This window comes from Monodelphis domestica, chromosome 4 (assembly GCF_027887165.1).
Source record: "Monodelphis domestica isolate mMonDom1 chromosome 4, mMonDom1.pri, whole genome shotgun sequence".
Lineage (NCBI taxonomy): Eukaryota > Metazoa > Chordata > Mammalia > Didelphimorphia > Didelphidae > Monodelphis > Monodelphis domestica.
This window is the reverse complement of record NC_077230.1, coordinates 106,245,439-106,264,546: the sequence shown is the minus strand read 5'-3', so window position 1 is coordinate 106,264,546 and position 19,108 is coordinate 106,245,439. Positions and strand designations below refer to the sequence as shown.

The window sequence follows — 19,108 nt, the reverse complement described above, 5'->3', positions numbered from 1 at the left end:
CAATTAAGTGTAACTTGGACCATGAGGTCCTTTCTGAGGCTGACGCCAAGATTAGTCTTCCTAATTAATTACTTTTCCGAGATCATCCCAGTTTAAAAACCTATGGCTACTTACTACCTGCCACCCCCCACTTTTTTATTTTTTTATTTTTTGCTTGGCATTCAAAGTCCTCTGAAATCTAACCTCAACTAATTTGTTCAATTAAATTGAATTACCTCCCACACTATTGGCCTACATTTCTGTTTTAGGCAGATTCAGGCCCTTAATCGTTCCCCGGGTTTTCTCCCTTCCCCCTGCTTGGGCACGTGGGATGTCCTCTTTCCAAGTGTGACTCACCTTCTAAAACCTGCCTCAGGTCCCACCTCCTCCAGGATGCTTTCTTCAGACTTCCATTGCCCGGAGCTGCCTCTCCTCCCTCAGAGCTTATCTTTCTGCAGCCCTTTTTGGCAGTCACGGGCTTCTACTTTATTTCATGTGTTAGTCTTATCTCCTCGAGCGTGCACATACATGCCTCCGCGCCTAGTTCCGGAATGGACCTGCACTCAATACACGTCTGACGGATCCGTGCGAGGGCAGATTATTCCCCAGAGAGGCCCCGTGGTGAGAGGGGGAAGGGACGGTATCCACGGAAAGGGAGGAGGAAACACCCATGCCAACAGGAAAGACAAACGCGGGGACTGGCATGTCACTTTTGAGAAGTTTCTTTATGAAATTAAATGTTGCCTCTAGTTCGAAGAAAGGCGTAGTGCAACAATGACTCTTTTACATGCTATACGGAATTCACGGCATCGGGGTCACCCAAAGCCAAGCTCGATGACCAGCGGTCACCACCGATCTCGCAAACCTTTCCCTCTGCTTCCGTCTGGGGGGAAGCCGGCGCCAGGCTCCAAAAGACAGATTTTCTCCAGGATTCTGTGGGGCTCCCACCTCCCCCAAAGCCTTGGGCGCTACAGAATTCAGTCATTATGGCTTCTAGCTCTCCCTAAGGTAAGGCAAATCTTTTTTCTGTTACTCACCAAGGATAACGTCAATTCTTTTCTCCTTTGTTAGAAAAATCTACCCCTCCCCCCCTCGAAAAACCAACAACAACAACAACAAAAAATAACGGAAACAGGCACGAGAGTCACCAAACAGCTGACGAGACAGGTTACAAACCTTTACAAAATACACAGCCGACTGTATTTGTTTTTGTTTCTGTTGACCATAAATAAACACATTACAAATGAAGAGGGCATTTTCATTGGCCAGGAATGGAGCAGAGTGGAGGAAGGAACCCGCGACAGCGGCGGCGGCGGCGGCAGGAGCAATGGTCGTGAAGGGTGTGGGCTAGAAAGTCAAGAACAGCTCTGATCCAAGATTTGCTTAGGCACAGTTTTCCCGTTTCCTAATTTACCTAACTCAGAGTCGGGGAAAAACACATACCAAACTAGGCTGCAAGTTTCCTGTACTTTACTCCATGCGGCCCCTGAATGGCACCATTCAACATGGCCCGGGAGGGGCTCTCGCCCGTTGGCTGGGGAAAGTCAGAAAGAAGGTAACAAGGGTCAGTGAGACATATACAAGCCTTATCGAGGCAGACGGAAAAGAAGGCCAAATGATTGGTTACACCTGCTGAGAGACCACTGCGAGGCCACAGGAGAATTTCCAAAGAAGAACGAGAGTGGGACTGACCCTCGAATAAAACAACAAAAACCAGAAACACAGGAGAGACGTCAAGTCAGTGAGAACCCATAATTCTTTGCGTGCTCAGTCAGTGCCAGATGTTGTTCCGGGGTGGGGGATGGGGGTTCCTCGGAGCCAGTGAGGAAAGTCGAGGTGGTGGCCAAACCAGTTAAAAGTCAGAGTCCTTTTGGAGGGCAAATGGTCAGGGGGAAGAGGATGAGAGCTGCCCCAGTGTCCCCAGCTAGGCGGGCAATGGGGTGTCGCTGGCGGGGCCGCTGAGAAAGATCCAACACAAAGGCCAATCTCTGCAGGGAGATGCTTAGGGGTCCACGGTCTGGTTTAGGATGATCTCCCCAGCCTGCCCCTACCATCAAGGGAGTAAAACAAAAACAAAAAAGGCACCAACCCCGATGACACCACATTGCTGCCTCCCCCACTTGGGAATTTAGTCCGCAAAATAAATAGGGAGGAGGGATGTGGGGTTGGGGACACGGGGGAATGGAACAAAGAGGACTGGAGGAGCCGGTGATGAGTCCATGTGGGGCTGATCCTTAAAGTGCTTTATTGGAAGGGCGGAGGAGGGGGAGATGTTGAGGCACGGGCACAGGGGCCGCCCCCTCCAGCTGGTCACTTGCGGAAGGGGGTCAGCCTGCTGATATTCTGCCAGAAGTTGGATGGCTTCCGCTTGGGTTCCGCCAGCATGAAGACCTGCTGCTGTGGAAGGTTGGCAGGCAACGTGGGATGCTTCTGGCGCATCAGGAAGTCATAGTAAGGCCGGTTCACGGCTGGAAGGAAAAAGAATAAAAGCCTCAGAAAGACATGGAATGTTTCTTAGTTGGTAGGGATGGTTAGTAGTCCAAAGAAGAAGCTGGGAAAGTAAATGACTTGCCCAAGGTCAGAGAACCTAGAGGTGGAGGAACCTCTTTGCCAGATAGGTAGGGGTGGTGTGAGAGCAAAGAGCTCTGGATCTGGGTTCAGATGTCAGCTCTGGGACCATGGGCAAATCACTTCCTCTTTCTAGGATCACTTACTCCTTGGTAAAATGAGGGGTTTTGGCTAGACCCTTTTGGCTCTGAATCTATGATTTCATGGGTTCTATGATATAACAGGATACCATAGGGGAATTTGGCAAAAGAACTCTTCCTGTGAATCAGCAAGGTGTGTTTTCTATATACACATATATTTATGAGTATTTGCTATATACATATTACACATCATTATAGAATTAATATACATATATAAATATGTATTGCCATTTCATTGTTAAAAGCTTAATTAAATTGTTATATATTTATATGATATAAATTATAATTAAATTAAAATATTTTATTTTCTTGAATTACATGTAATATATTAAATACATTAACATCCACATATATAATGTTTATAGCTAATATTCCATACATGTATTAATGTGTACATTTTTTGGTCATCCCACCTCCAAGCTTTCTTTGCTTTATAAATTGGGGAGTTAAAATATATATTGGATTTATTGAAATGAAGCTGAAAATTTTAAGTTTCGCAAAACTGACTTCTATGATTTTTGCAATAATATAATGTAAAAGGATCGATGAGAATAACATTTAGAACCCAAAGGCTAAGGAAGGATGTGGCAAGTTTTGGGGTCTAAAAGGCCAGTGTTTGGAGGGATAGGGAGATGGGTGGTTGAGGGATGAGGCCTTTGGGCATAGGGAGGGGCAAGGTCTATGGCTTAGAACCCAAAGCACTTCTGCTGGCTCTTCACTCACCTTTGGGTTTCCCACTGGACTGCTGTTTGTTTGCATTGAGCATGGCCTGTTTCTTCTGTACCTCTGTGATGGAGAAGCCTGAGGGAGAAGAGGGAAGAGTTCAGTGGGTCTCCAAGGAAGGCCTCATGTGCCACATAGCCAAAGCAGTCTGAGGCATGCAGAACACATTATGATAACTTTGGACCAATCCATCATGCCTTAAATAATCTTGTATGACCCCCCCCCCCATTTCTTTTTATATCTAAGCAAAGTCTCAATTTTCCTTGAGTTCTTCCTGTGTGTCTCTTTCTTCCTCTTATACCTACATGTTTCTTTAGAGTTTGAAGTTTGCCTTTGAGGTAGGTCATGTAATTAGGATTATGCCAATTTTATGGGTGATGGGATTGAGATTCAGAAAACTAAAAAGATAGATGATACAGGGAATAAACATCTCTCTCTTTTTAAAAAAGCCCCCTTACATCTTAGAATCAATACTGTGTATTGATTCCAAGGCAGAAGAGTGATAAGTGATAAGTGCAAGAAGGGTTAAGTGACTTGCCCAGGGTCACACAGCTGGGAAGTGTCTGAGGCCAGATTTGAACCTAGGACCTTCCTTCCATCTCTAGGTCTGGTTCTCAATCCACTGAACTACCCAGCTGCCCCATGAGCATTTCTTGTTACATAGCCAATATGTTTCTCCTAAAAAGCTGTATTTAGCTTGCATATTTGTGAACCAGACCACTTCTGAAATATACCATAGGAAAATGAGGTGGAGAGATATTCCTGGTTATACTTTAGCATCCCACTCACATTCTTAACTTCTTTTACACTTGAAGTAAAAAAAGACTAGGTTAAAACCTGGTCCCTTGATGGTCCTCTCCCCCTGGAGAACCATTTCTTTTTATTTTATTTTAAAAAAATTTCCCCTGGTTACATGATTCTTTTTTTTTTAAACCCCTACCTTCTATTTTGGAGTCAATACTCTGTATTAGCTCCAAGGCAGAAGAATGGTAAGGGCTAGGCAAAGGGGGTTAAGTGTCACACAGGGCCACACAGCTGGGAAGTGTCTGAGGCCAGATTTGAACCCAGAACCTCCCATTTCTAGGCCTGACTCTCAATCCACTGAGCTACCCAGCTGCCCCCTGGTTACATGATTCTTGTGGTCTCCCTCCTCCCTCCTGGATCTGACAAGCAATTCCATTCAAAACCCATTTCCATATCATTCATTTTTGTAACAGAGTAATCTTTTAAAATGAAAACCCCAACTCATACACCCATATAAATAAGTGATAAATCATGTTTTCTTCTGGATTTCTACTCCTACAGTTCTTTCTCCATGTGGATAACATTGTTTCTCATAAGCCCCCCAGGACTGTTGTGAACCAATGCATTGCTTTTAGCAGCAAAGCCAATGACATTTGATCATCCCCCAGTGTTTCATTTTCTGTGTATAATGTTCTGGTGAACCATCTCTTTTTGGTGGCTGTATTAGGTCTACATTCTCTTGTTCCCTTCCCTAACTGGACTGGTTTTTTCCTTCCACAAGAAGAGCTCTCTCCTTGCCATCAGCCCACAATGGCCTTTCTTCCTCCAAGTTTTTTTAGTACCTATACCACACAACCGTATCTCAACAGTCGCCTCCTACTTGAGGCCTTTCTTGATTATTCTCCACTTCCTACCTCCTAATTTGTTTCATTTTTGGGCACTGTACTGGATAACTCTTAATTCCTTCTTTCCTTAAATTCCAAGCAGAGGAGCTCATATTTGATCCTAGAAGCAAAAAGAACCTATAGAAGCTTTGAGTGATCAAGTGACAAATCAGATTGTACTTTACCACACTGGGTGCTTAATAAAGATGTATTGGCCAAGAAGAAGAAATGTGCGTGTGTGAATAATGGTGTGCTAGCAGTGGTAATGGTGGTGGGCTGGGGTATAGGGAAATAGGGGCAGGAGCTGGGTCATACCTGTCTCTTGGTCCAATTGGACTTGTTTTCTCTCATTCTCAAAGGCCTTGAGCCAGCGCAATTTCTGCTCCGGTTTCTTAGCACAGAAGAGATGGCTTTCATCAGTGGAGCTGCAATGGAGCTTGAAGGCATTTTTGACACTGATGTTAAAGTCTTTGTCCTTTCCATCTTCCAAGTCCACGATCTCCATGTCATCCATGTCGATTCGGCCCTTGTAGTACAAGATGTCCCTCCGGAGAAGGTCCTGGAAGACATAGAGTGGAGGTGGTGGGCGTCAAGGGCACATTCTTCACGACTTGAGGAGCCACCATAGACACATCCCACCTTTCTGGCACCCAGTCAGCCCTTGAAGAGTGGGTTTGCTTCACGTTCTGTGTCATTTCACAGGTCCTTCCTAAGCACTGGTGGGATTGGAAGCGAATGCTCTTTCTACTGTGCCACTCTAAGGTCCCCTTTAGCTCTAAGCTTAAGACTTTATCACCCACGGGAACACCTTCATGCCACAGTGAGCACTGATTCCAGATCTGGAGAAAAGTCATGCCCTAACTCTTCCAATAACCACCTGGTTGAATTCAGGCTCCTGGTGTCTGGGCCTCATTTTCCTCAAAATGGACATTCTGCATTTCAGTCTGTGACTCTAGGATCTGGTCAACATAACCAGAAACCAAAGGCAGAAGCTATTTTTTTCCAGGTATCCTAACAGGGTCTGGTGAAATAAGTGATACAAGTATTATTTCTACCATTTTGGTGAGGGAAATGAGATAAACTGAGGCTCATGTTATACAACTGTTAAGTCTCAGGTTTTAATTTGAACTTCTCTGCCCATTTCAAACCCTCTATTTTTGGGACTCTGTCTCTGGGCTCTGCATGTAGCAGACCCTCACGAGCAGATGCTTTTCACCAAACCAAACTGTTAAGTCAATGCATGGCCCAAGAAAAACAAGAGTAACCTCACACGGGCACCACACTTTGTGCTTACTGAAGCTCTTTCACTCTTATTTATCAACTCATAAGCCTAAAGAAAGAACCTTAGTTCAACTACCTCAATTTTCAGATGAGACAACTGAGGCCTAAAGAGGTTAGGTGGTTGGACAGAGGTGGGATTTGAAGCCGATGCGCTCTCTACCGTGCCACTCTAAGGTCCCTTCTAGCTCTGAATTTAAGATTTTATGACTCATGGGAACTTGAGTCTCATTGGTAATGTCTTCAAAAATCCTGGGACATTGCCATGCCATAGTGAGCATCGAGGCATCAGATAAGGACTTAATCAGAGAGATCTTTTATGCTAGCAATAAAGAATGCTCTTTATTAGTCTTTGTCAAGAAAACCTTGTGGACTTTTCCATGGAATCATGCACATTACTGAACAACAAGGAAGCCAATAGTTGGCTTGTAGGGATCCCTTTCTATTTGAGTTTGACACTATTGGCTTAGACCATTTTTCCTGCCTGAAATACCTTCCTCACTCATTCATTTTTATCTATCAAAATCCTGTGTTAAGGCCTAGCTTAAGTTCTCCCTCATTCATGAAGCCTTCCCTGATTACTCCAGCTTACCCTGGACTCTTCTTCCTCTCAACCCTCACAGGGCTTACCGTCTATGTCACTTACTGGACCCTTTTTGCATTTACTGCCCCATACCATTATTTAACCACTTGACACTGAGAGACAATGTGGAACAGTGGAAAAAGTATTGGATTGGGAGGTGAGAGGAACTGGGTTTGAATCTGAGCTTTTCCATGTCCTACCCATGTGACCAGGAGAAATCATTTAATCTCTCTGGGTCTCATCTGTCAATGCGATGGGTTGAACTAGTGGCATCTAAGGGCTCTTCCAGTTTTAAATTTATTTTCCTATAATCCTTTGACTCATCTCAGATAAACCATGAGCTCCTTTGAGTTTAGGAGCCAGGTCTCCTTCTCTGCAACCTCCCCTGCTGTCTAGAATGGGGGGAGGAGCACAATTCTTCGACTAACCATCCAAAGCCAGCAGGCCCTCCCATCGGAAAAGAAAGGAGCCAGGAGGCTGAGTGGAAGCGTCTAATATGATAGATGACTATCTTTGAGGGATAAATCACCTACCCAGCATAGACTATGACCCCAAATACCTTTTTACAGTAGATGAGCTGGTGGTCGAAGAGGAAAAACATTCTCTGCTGGCTCTTGGCTTGAGGTTGGGAGATTCTGGTTAATTCACCAGAGTGAATGAGTTCAGAGCTTCTGGCAAGGACATCTTCACCCTGGTTGGGGTAAAGAAGGGATCTGTGAGAGAGACTCCTCCATACCCCTAATGAAGACCCCCAAAATCGCTCAATGAAATGGGAACCCAGAATCACCAAGCTGTCACCTTTTCTATGAAAATCCCGAACCACACGTTCTTCTCATGGTTTTTAATTTCTACATCCCTTTACAAGCAAACCCATATAAATCAGAATGTGATTACATTTTCTCAAATGCCATTCTTTCCTTGTTTCCTTGTCTCAAATGAAAGGTAACATTTTCTAATGCAAGAACCGGATAAAGCCATTCAATGGACTGCTTAGTGAAAGGGGAATTTGTTCAAACTTGAAGCCTCAGAAATGAGGGAAGGGGGATTTCAAGTACACACAAACTTTTGAGGGGGAGAATCTGATGTTGATGTTGAGTTTCGGGTAATCCTTCTCCCTGATCAATATTTAGCTTGTCATGGTACCAGAAATGAGACCATTAAAACTTCTTTTTCTTCTTCTTTTTTAATTGAACACTACTTTCTTCAGATTGCTCTTCAAAAACGTAAATATCCCTAGGAAGGGAAGGGAAGAGCAGCTAATATATATCAGGCTGCTAAAAATCATTTCCCCCCCAAAAAAGAAAAAATCATTCCTACAGGGGGGGCAGCTACATGGCTCTTAGATAGAGAGCCAAGACAGAAGGTCTGGGACTCAAATCTGCCTCAGATACTATGTGTCAGACTAGCTGTATGACCCTGGGCAAGTCACTTAGCCCCAATTGCCTATCCCTTATCACTCTTCTGCCTTAGAACCAATAAGTAATATCGATTCTAAGACAAAAGGTAAAGAGTTTTTTACAAAAGTCATTCACATTTCTGGTGATTTAATTTACCAGGGAATTAAATCTTTCCCTTCCTATCTTCTCCCTGACTCCTCTGGCTAGGTGGTATTAGGGTCCTAAGGGAATGAAAACACAATTGGGTGTCATATGGGAGAATTTGGAAGTCTTGGCCCTTGCCAAGGAGGAAAAGTCATTTGGGGGATTGTGGGAAGAGTAACATGAAGTAACTAGGTGGAGGGATAGGGGGTGGGGGTGGAGAGGCAGTGTCGATAGGTGGGAGAGGTCCACAAGGGAAGGATGCTCGGGAGGCTGGAGGGAAACTTTGTCAGCTCCCCAATTTTGTTGAGGACCAGGCCTTCTGGAAGACATGGAAATGCATTTCTAAATAACAAGTGCCAACAGCTTTTAGCCTAAGGAATGTTCACCACTGAGTGAGGAATAGCAAGCTTGGTGGAATGTCAATAATTAGTTTAGGACTCACTCGGTGCTGCTCAAGTACAAGATAAATAGGAGATGGAGAAATGGACAAACAAGAGAAAAGGTAGTCAAGAGCCTTTCATGATCTTAGAGCATCTTTTGTCATCGCCCTTCCATTAAAAGACACATAGGCAGGGACTAAAAGTCATGGATTACATTTATTAATCAGATAATGCCTGCTATGAGAGAAAGACAATTAGGAAACTTGTTCCTACTTAACTTCCTGTTCTCAAACATAGTCATTTATTTAAGAACATCTGTCTTTTTTTTTAAAGCCCTCTTAGCCTACACATGAAAGTGAAATTGCCTTTGGAAAATGTATTTACATTTCATACCAGGAAGCCACGTTTAGAATGCTAATGGACTTAATAAAGGCTAGAAAGCTTTTTTAAAAAAGCAGTTAGCCTTGAGAACTATTATGGGATTTAAAAAATATCCATTCAGGTCTCTCTTTGCAAATTTTGGTTAACATTGACTCTTAATAATAACCTCATGTGACCAAAACCTGTCTCACAGGATACAGGACTGTCATTCTTAAAGTCTTAGACATTCTTTAGAAAAGACACCTGAGGAATAATCTCAACTATTTCTGACTCCTCGGTGACATATACACCCTCCTCCTTCATCCTATTTGTGAATTTTCTAAACAAACATAGTTTAACCCATAGTTTACCTACAGAGTTTATTTGATGAGATTTGTTTCCTTAGGGGAGTACGAGATTGTGACACATTGTTTAATTTTGTTCAACTTTTATGACATTGAAGGAAATATGGGATTATGGATCTATTGTCTCTTTAACTGTTATGGCCAGAGGAATATCCAAGACTGCATTATGTAAAAGAATTATTCCTCTCTCATTGGTATAATTTTGCTGATGAGAAACCTTGTGAGAATCCTGGTTGCATTTTCTCTGAGGGCTGACTCTATCCTTGAGCTCAATAATAAAACTTGGATTTTTACTTTTACAATTTCTGGGCTGTGGCAACTAGATTTGGCAGCAGTCACCTACTCCCATGAACTCAGAGAGCAGAGATTTCTCCCACAACAAAACAGAAGTATTAAAGCACAGCTTTGCTAGAGTGCCTAGAACAGGGCACAGAAAAATGTCAACATATATTTGCTGATTTGGTTCTTCCTTCATCACTGACGTCTGCCTAAGTTCCTATGAAGTCCTCATATATTTGATGTGTCGGGTACATCATGCCTACACGTCTCGTCTCCTTTGCCTGACTCTAAATTTCTCATTGGCCCTAGCAATTTCTAAACTAGGTTTTAGGATCATCTGATTCCTCCTCCAATGAGGTTTTAACTGGACCACGCATCCGACGTTCCCCATAAAGGTGCATTCACTTAGAGGGGTTATTTGTTTGTTTTTTACCTCCCAGTCCTCTATTGAACTCTGCCATTGAGCAATTTTATCTATATTTTCTAGTCTCCTCTTCCTCTCGTTGATAAGCCGGGCTACGTTCTTCATTGCATTTAAGGCAGCTTCTACATCTTTGAAATCCCTAAAACAAAACACATGCCATTAGCAGGGTAGCAATATCCCAGCAACATAAATGATCATAGAATCATGAGTTAGAAATCTCTGAAACTTGAATACCCCAATAATAATAATAACTCCTATCTGTTACCCCTTTAAGGTTTGCAAAATGCTTTCTTTGCCACAAACCCGTGAGTAAGATTGAGACTAGATGGATGATTTCATTGTTATAGGGAACTCCCACAGGAGGAAACTCTATCAGTGCAGGTTGACACCTTCTCAGAAACTTGGAGAGTAATGTAGAGCTCTGAAAAATTAGTGACTTCTCCAAGTTCACCAAGCCAGTGTTTCGCACAGGAACGATGAACCTGAAAGTCTTCCTGACTTTGAGGCCAGCTCTATCCATTATACTTTGCTGCCTTTCTCAGATAGACAATAAAAGTATTGTTGTTCTTTTTACAGATAGGGAAACTGTGTCTCTGAGAAAGTAAGTGACTTGCCTATAGTCATATAATTTATAAGTATCTGAGGCAGGTTTCAAACCCAGGTCTCCTAATTCCATGTGTAGTATAGCTAGGTGGGATTGTGCATAGAGTGCCAGGCCTGGGGTTAGGAGGGTCTGAGTTCAAATTCTGCTTCAGATGTTTCTTCTAGTGCTATGACCCTGAGCAAGTCGCTTATATCCCTGTCTCCATTTTCTCATCTGTAAAATGGGGGAAATGATACCGCCTTCTTCCTAGGATTGTTGTGAGGGTCAAATGAGATGATAGTATTTGTAAAGAGCTGAGCACAGTGCCTGGCATCTAATAGGTGCTCAGGAAATGCTAGCCTCCTTCCTTCAGCGTTCTGCAACACTGTCTTCCAATATTTTAGTTTACTCCAATTTGAAGCTCTTCCGGAATCTTTAGAAAGATAGATTTTATTGGCTGAAAGTATCAGTATTCAGGAAAATTCATGGCATGTCCAAACATTCGGACTTACTGCTTTGGGGGAGGTTTTATCAGACCTCAGGTCCTTTCCCATTATCTGTCACTTCTTTAATCAAGTGAGGGGACTCACTGTATATACAAAACTTAAGTTTTCAGCAAGGATTTCAAGGCCCTCCTCAATCTAGCCCTTCCCCAAACCTTCCAACCTCAAGGTCCCATGACTCTGAAACATGTACATTCCATTCTAGTTGGTCTAGCCTTATTCTTGTTCTCTAAACACACCATTTCCCCTTCCTATCTTTAATTCACTTTCATAGAATTATTGGGAATTGATTCTGTTTTCCAGGCTAACTAAGACAGTCACAGGTCAGCAGAAGCAACAGATAGTCCCAATCCCCCTTCCAGGTAATTGTTAAAAATTATGTCTTTATGCCACATAACTCATCAAAGAAATAACAAGTCATATATTTCCTTTCCAGAGGTTGCCTTGAAGAAGATCTGAGGAAGGAAGGAGAATCACCTTCCTCACCTGGATAACTCACAACTTGGGTAACTGAGAGTTGGACACATGACAGATTGGCTTGACATAAAAGAACCAAACTGAGTATTTCATCATTCTCAATGAATATTGTCAACAAAATTCCTGGCAATTACTAAGGGGCTATGTGGAAAGGAAACAAGACTGACAGTTTGTGGGGGAAGGGCCCAACTGGGAGTGGCAGTTGGGTCTTGTGACTAGCACTTCCTTCCTGCCCTGGGGGGACTTGCTGCCTGGTGTTGGAGGAGGTAGGAGCTTGTTCAGCCTGTCTGGAGTGGCATGCTCTTCTTGGTTCAGCCAGAAGATTCAGGCCCAGTCGCTTCTGAAGGTTAGACCTGTTCTTGTTTGCTTTCTGTGTATTGCTAAGATTCTGAATTAGGACAACGAGAGTAGATGGGAGTGGGACAAACTCTCTGCCAGCCTCTGGGGCCGGGCCTCAGGTCTGAAGCTGAGAAAAAACTCCAATCCCAACGGGTTATTAAATTTTATATTATTTAAATTTGCAGTCAGATAAGTGGACTATCTATTCTGGTCATAGAGGGAGCTGAACATCAGTTTCAGTCATTCAAAGACAAACAGACCTCTTTGGACCCCTGCTGTTTCCTCTCAGCAGGGGGCATCTCCCTCCCTTGCATCACCAAGCAATATATCCTCTCTCCCCTTAACTCCTCCATACCCTGCTATAAACCTCCCATTATTCCCCTTTTTTTCCAATCCTATTTCCTTTCCCAATAAATATTACAGTTAAGAGGTGTGGATATGGAAGTCGGTCCTCCTAGGCTACGTGGCTGGGACACCCATGCAGCAGAGTTTAATTTATTTAGGACTAGGGAGAAGGTGGGTCTCGGTGTCCGGGTGGTATCCACTGTGGCTCCTAGTGACTCTTCTATGTGCACTCCCCGTTATAAACTCCTCACGTTTAGTTTCCCAAATATCAGGGTGACCTTCTTCTAGCAGAAGAATTGAGGAACTGACTGACGGAGGAACCATGGGTTAAAGCAACACCAAAAACAATATGGTGGACCCAAGCCTTACCTATGCTGGGGATTGGTGTACTTGAGCAGCTCGGCCAGCTGCAGGGGGTACTTGCAGATCTTCTGTACTGGGGTCAGCAAGAAACCGTCCAGGGAGATGTCGATCATCTTTTGAAGCAGCCGGCAGGCTTCAAAGAAGTACACATACTTGTTGACTTTGGCAAGCTTAGAGAGCTCCACACAGGCATTGGGGTGGTTGTTGCAGTATTCTGAGTAGATCTGGAAATCATTTTGCTGTTAGGGAGAAAGAAAAGGAGAAATATATTGTGCATTATGAATGCCCCCTGTTTGTGGGTTAGAGCAGGCAGATATACAGCCAAGTCAAGTAGTGCACTTGGAGTTGAAGATCTGAGTTAAAATCTTGCCTCAGACTGGCTATGTGACCCTGGCCAACTCACCCAATTTTGTTCCTCATCTTGAAAATGGGGATAATAATAATGTCTTATACTACTCAAGGTCTGTGGTTTTTTTCAAACCCTTAATCTTTGTCTTAGAATCAATACTGTGTATTGGTTCTAAGGCACAAGAGCAGGAAGGACTAGGCAATGGGGGTTAAGTGACTTGCCCAGGGTCACACAGCTAGGAAGTGTCAGAGGTCATATTTGAACCCAGGACCTCCCAATTCTGGGCCTGGCTCTCCATGATACCTATCTGTCCCCTTACCAAGGTTTTTGAGAGGATAGAATGATAGAGGCCATTTGAAAAGTGCAGTCTAACACTTAAAGTGTTATCTAAATGCTATCTATTATTAATGTTTGGGTGGTAGGATGGCACCTGGTGCCTCGTTATGGGCCTCTGGTGTAGGGGGCTACCAAAGGTCTAGATTTTCTGTGTCACTCTAAAAGGGAGGTGCTATGAGGTCCACCCTCCACCCTATAAGAGACCAGGCCAGGATATGTGTAGCCATATTTCTAAAATAGGTAAGTGTTAAAAAAATTTTTTTCCCATAGTTACATGATTCTTCCCATCTCTGTCTGTTCTTCCCTCCCTGCTCCCAGAGCTAACAAGCAATTCCACTGGGTTATACATGTATTATTCCTCAAAACCCATTTTCACAGTATTCATTTTTGAAATAATATTTTAAAATCAAACCCCAAATCATACACCAGTATAAACAAGTGATTAATCATGTTTTCCTCTGAATTTCTACTCTCACATTTCTTTTCTAGATGTGGCTAGCGTTCTTTCTCATAAATCCCTCAGGCTTGTCCTGGATCATTACATTGCTATTAGTAGCAAAGTTAATTATACATGATTGTCCCACAGTGTTATAGTTACTGTGTATAATGTTCTCCTGGTTCTGCTTGTTTCACTCTGAATCAGTTCCTGTGTTTCCAGTTCTTATAGAAGTCCATTGATTCATCATTCCTTACAGCACGATAGTATTCCATCAAAATCATATACTACAGTTTGTTCAGCCATTCCCCAATCAAGGGACAACTCCCCATTTTCCAAGTTTTTTGCCATCACAAGAAACATAGCTATAAATATTTTTGTACAAACAGAACTGTTCCCATTTTAAAAAATCTCTTTGGGGTACAAACCTAGTCGTGGTATTGTTGTGTCAAAGGGCAGGCATTCTTTAAAAGTCCTTTGGGCATGATTCCAAATTGCCCTCTAGAATGTTTGGATTTATTCACAACTCCACCAGCAATGCATTAGTGTCCCAATTTTGCCACATCCCCTCCAACATTTATCACTTTCCTTTACTGTCATATTGGCCACTCTACTAGGTGTGGAGTGGTACCTCAGAGTTGTTTTGATTTGCATTTCTCTAATCAGGAGGGACTTAGAACATTTTTTTCATATGATTATTGATAGTTTTGATTAGAATAGTTAGGTTTTAAAACAATATTAAGTATAACATTTTGGATCAAAAGTTTTAACAAATATGACAGTACTTTGAAAAAATTAGGAGTACTACTAAGGGATGAGATAGGACTACTAATCATTATAATTTTTGTCATTTGTCTTCTTGACACAATTTTATGTTTTTGTCATTGCAGAAGTCAGAAGCTTTGGAAAACATTTTGTCCCCAAACTGGAGAATAGGGAAACTGTCCCCGGGATCACAGCCTCCATGTACCTGCTTTTCTCCTCCACACATGCTACTGAATGGGGCTGAATAAAAACAAATCTGTGAGACCTAGGGCCACTCTATTCATTCAGCTGAAACTACTCTCTCTGGATTTTGCGATGTTCTCTTACGTTGCCAAACCCACTGCCTTTTCTCACAACTCTGGGCACAAGACCAGCTAGCCTGATTTCAGAGGAAAAAAATATTTCCTTATGGCTAAACAGCCCACTCACTTACATATTCCAAGAAGCAGGAGCCAAGCTCGCTCAGGTGGGGATGGTCCTTGTTGAACTTCTTCTCTAGAGCCTTCACAAACTTCTTTTGGCACTTGTAAATCTCCTCGATGTTCCCAAAGATTGTCTTCAGCTGTTCTTCGGTGAACATGTCCGCCCGCTTGCGGCACTGCTTGATGTAGCCCTGTGGGTGAGCCGGACAGGTGAGAAATCGTGCTGGCCCTGGGATGGAGCTCTGCAGGCGCTTCCCCTGACCACCCCAGTTCCCAAAGGTTTCCTCCTTCCTTTGAGCTCCTTTAGGACTTACTACCACTCATTTTTCACTGGGAGGTCTGTAGAGTACTGGGTGATAGCTACAGGACTGTTGAGTGTCTTTTCAAGTTTGTCTGCAAATGCTTTGAATACGTCTCTTCCTTTTCTTGTATCTGCCCCAGTCCGAAACATAGTTAAGCACGAAGGAGGATTTGTTTGCCCTGATCCTGAGATCAAGTTTCTAGCTCTGGCTTTGTCTTCTAGTTTGTTTGACAGATTACTCTCCCACTGACTCAATGTCCTCACCTGTCAAGTGCTGACAGTAATGTCTAATATACATATATGTTTCACAAATTTGAATAAAATGAGATCTCAAATATGGAATTTTTAGTAATGGAAAGGAAGCTTAGCAATCAACTAGTCCAGCCTCTTTATTTTGTAGGTGAGATAGCCAAGGCTACTCAAGGAAAGAAAACTTGTATGGTTAGTAGCAGAGAACCCAGACCTTTTAGCTTTGAAATATATCAGGTGATACACACAAGGGTGAGGACTTATTCTTACGCTCTTAGGAGCTTTTGGACCACCCTAGAAGTTAGGTAGAGGCTAGACATTGTGCCAGCACCCTGCTGCCTCGGCCCCTGGTCTGTGTCCCCTTCTATTTACCTCACAGATGTCCTTCAGGTGCTTGATGTAGTCTTTCTCAGTGCTGATGATTTCATTGATTACGTTGGTCCTCATCTGATCTTTGCTGCTCTGGGCTGTGCCTTGGCGCCGGGAGATGCTGCCAGTGTCAGCTTCTTTGCCATCCTCGGCTTTAGCAGGGTAGTCTTCCATGGGCTCATCCTGGTTGACCCGAAGCTAGATTGAAATTCACAGGGCTGTCAGGACAATGGTCCCACATTCTGGGCTATATACTGGAGTCAGCTTGAACTGGCTCAGAAGAGTCAAATGTAAAATTTTCAGAATGAGCATTTATACATTGGAAATGGGTCAAAACACAGATCAAAGTTGGATTTATCATTTTATTGATTGTCTTGTCTTAAGAAAATGATAGGGGGGGGCAGCTAGGTGACTCAGTGGATTGAGAGCCAGGTCTAGAGATGGGAGATCCTGGGTTCAAATCTGGCCTCAGACACTTTCTAACTGTGTGACCCTGGGCAAGTCATTTAATCTCCATTGCCCACCCCTTACCACTCTTCTGCCTTAAAACTAATACAGAGTGTTAATTCTAAGACAGAAGGTAAGGATTAAAAAAATGATGGAGAAAATGTTAATAATACAGGTTCAACTTCAAAGTTGGCTTACTAGAATGTAACTGGATCTAAAGTGCCTGTCTTGGGAATTAGGGGATGATCAAGCCTACCTGGTTGGGTGCTGGGGAGTTGGAAGGGAAGGAAGGAAAATGTAAAGAATTAATATAATGAAAACCAACATTTTGGAGACTGAATGTCCCATTTATATTGGCTTGATTTCATCAACCCTTCTCTTCCTTTTCCTGAGTTATAGATGTTAGATGCCTATTTTATTTTTAGAAATGAAAGAAGTATTATAATTATGAATCTACTGTTGCTTTGAGAACTTTAGGAAAGAATTTCACAAGTCTCTTTATGAACCACCCTGACAGACATCCCTTAGATTTATGTCACTGTCCTAGAATCAGAGATCCCAGGGACAGAAGAGACCAGGAAAGGAGGGATGGAGGGGGTTGGGTACTAGGGATAATGAGGGGAAGGCTCTGGGGATTGAAGAGTGTGTGGAGATTCAGTGGAAAAAAAAATCAGGCTAAGGAGTGAAAGAGCTGGGAGAGAGGCCACAGGTTTTAGACAGAGCCACAGAAGAAGCTTTTCTCATACGTGACCAGCAGGTGGCAGCCAAGTAGAGACAATGGCACGACACTCCCAGCTCATCCAATGTTTGGGCTCCTTTGGTGCCAGTAAAGATGTTTATTAGCTGACTTTGGATGCTTGGCATTTTAAGGGCACTCACTGACATGCAACTACGTGCACCTCTGGGGAAACACTCTTGGATTCCGATCATGTGACTTGGAGAGTATCAAGACCCTCCCCCCAAACATCTGGACTTTGCTGGCCAGTCACAGGAATTGAAATTAATTACTTTTTAATCACTGTAGCTTTGTTTCTTTCAATGAAGAATCCGCCTTTCCAAATTCTTCTTTTGAAATGCAAACACTCTGGGGGTGGACAATATATTTAGTAACTAACACGAAATTATTCCCAGGAATGTCCAGGGAGAAACCTGAGGTTGTTGTTAAAATGGAGGAAAAAGACAGAAAGGAGATGGAGAGGGTTTAAGAGCATGGCAAAATCAAGCATTACTGATTTCACAGTTCTACTAAGAACTGGCTCTGAAGGCATATGTGCATAAGAAGTAAATCATTCTCTGTAAAGGATGGATTCTGAAAAATGATGCTATAAGGCATTCTTCATATTAATCTTTGTCATCCTCAGTGCCTTCCTTCCCTCCTTCCCTTCCTTTTTCCTCCCTCCTTTCCTTCCCCCTCCTTCCCTCCCTTCCTTCCTCCCTCCCTTCCTTCCTTCCTTCCTTCCTTCCTTCCTTCCTTCCTTCCTTCCTTCCTTCCTTCCTTCCTTCCTTCCTTCCTTCCTTCCTTCCTTCCTTCCTTCCTTCCTTCCTTCCTTCCTTCCTTCCTCCCTCCCTTCCTCCCTCCCTCCCCCCTCCCTTCCCTTCCTTCCTTCCATTCTTTTGTTCATTTGTTCCTTCCTTCCTTCCCCTCTCCCTCCTTTTTCCCCCCTCCCAGTGTCCAGTAGGCAGGAAGATACAGATAACTATAATATGTAACATTATAAGAAAAAATGTATTCAAGAATGGCAGAACAAATTTATCACCCTAGGTAAATGAGACACAAGAAAAATAAAATTTAATGGAAGGGAGAGACTTGGCATATATGGACCATTACCCTAGGAAGGCCAGTGTAAAGGCACTGAGAAAGGAAATATAACTGAGAGAAGACCTCCAGTGGGGAACAGTGGATTGTAGGTGTCTCAGTCCACACATGACAGTACTAAGGGTTTTCGAAGGAGAGAGTACCTGAATTTCATTTTCCCTCGCACAAAAATTGTGTTTACTTAAAATGGGAATACATCTATGTTGGAAGGCAAACCCTCGAGTTTCATCAGGATTCTGAATCTTCATTTGTCAATGGTTCAGTAATCAAGATGTACTAAGAGGCAGAGGAAAGATAGCTTAGTCTCAGGAAGGGAAGAATGAAGGAGATTTGTTGAGAACAGACATGTGTGGGTTCTTTGACCTTAATTTATAGATGGATAACTGACAAAGAAAATTATCTATTTCCATTTGAATGAGGATTATAAGGATTATATATTCCAGGGCACTATGTCGAAGAGGAGGAGGAAAAAAGAATCCATCCTATAATTCATAGGGAACGACTTGCCCCCCCTCCCCCCAACTATCTTCCTCATATAAAGTAATTAAACATAAGTAGTTATGATGAATCAAGACTCATTTCTTTGGGTTATCAAGCTCCTCGTTTTATTTTATTTTTCAAATGAAAATTAATCTTCTCTTTCTCCTACCTACCTCACCCCTCTCCTCCTGTCATGTTTCTTGTTGAAAACAAGAAAAGAAACACCCCTAAACACCTTTTACAACCAAATATAGTCAAGTAAAACAAATTCCCACACTGG

At 42.9% G+C, this 19,108-nt stretch overlaps 1 protein-coding gene across 13 annotated transcripts in view; it reads right to left on the bottom strand.

Annotated features, from left to right (window-relative positions):
- Window positions 1–685: 685 nt before the first annotated feature.
- The window catches only part of ARHGEF4 (Rho guanine nucleotide exchange factor 4), a 518,865-nt gene continuing 500,442 nt past the window's right edge, over window positions 686–19,108 (bottom strand). For all 13 annotated transcript variants that reach the window (XM_056793688.1, XM_056793685.1, XM_016433561.2 and 10 more), the window contains 8 exons: window positions 16,089–16,283; window positions 15,178–15,357; window positions 12,865–13,097; window positions 10,258–10,387; window positions 7,459–7,590; window positions 5,354–5,597; window positions 3,411–3,488; window positions 686–2,447 (listed from right to left, as the gene is read on the bottom strand). In XM_056793688.1, the coding sequence (XP_056649666.1) occupies window positions 2,290–2,447; window positions 3,411–3,488; window positions 5,354–5,597; window positions 7,459–7,590; window positions 10,258–10,387; window positions 12,865–13,097; window positions 15,178–15,357; window positions 16,089–16,283 (1,350 nt within the window). In that variant the 3' untranslated portion in view covers window positions 686–2,289. The remainder of the gene's footprint in view (window positions 2,448–3,410; window positions 3,489–5,353; window positions 5,598–7,458; window positions 7,591–10,257; window positions 10,388–12,864; window positions 13,098–15,177; window positions 15,358–16,088; window positions 16,284–19,108) is intronic.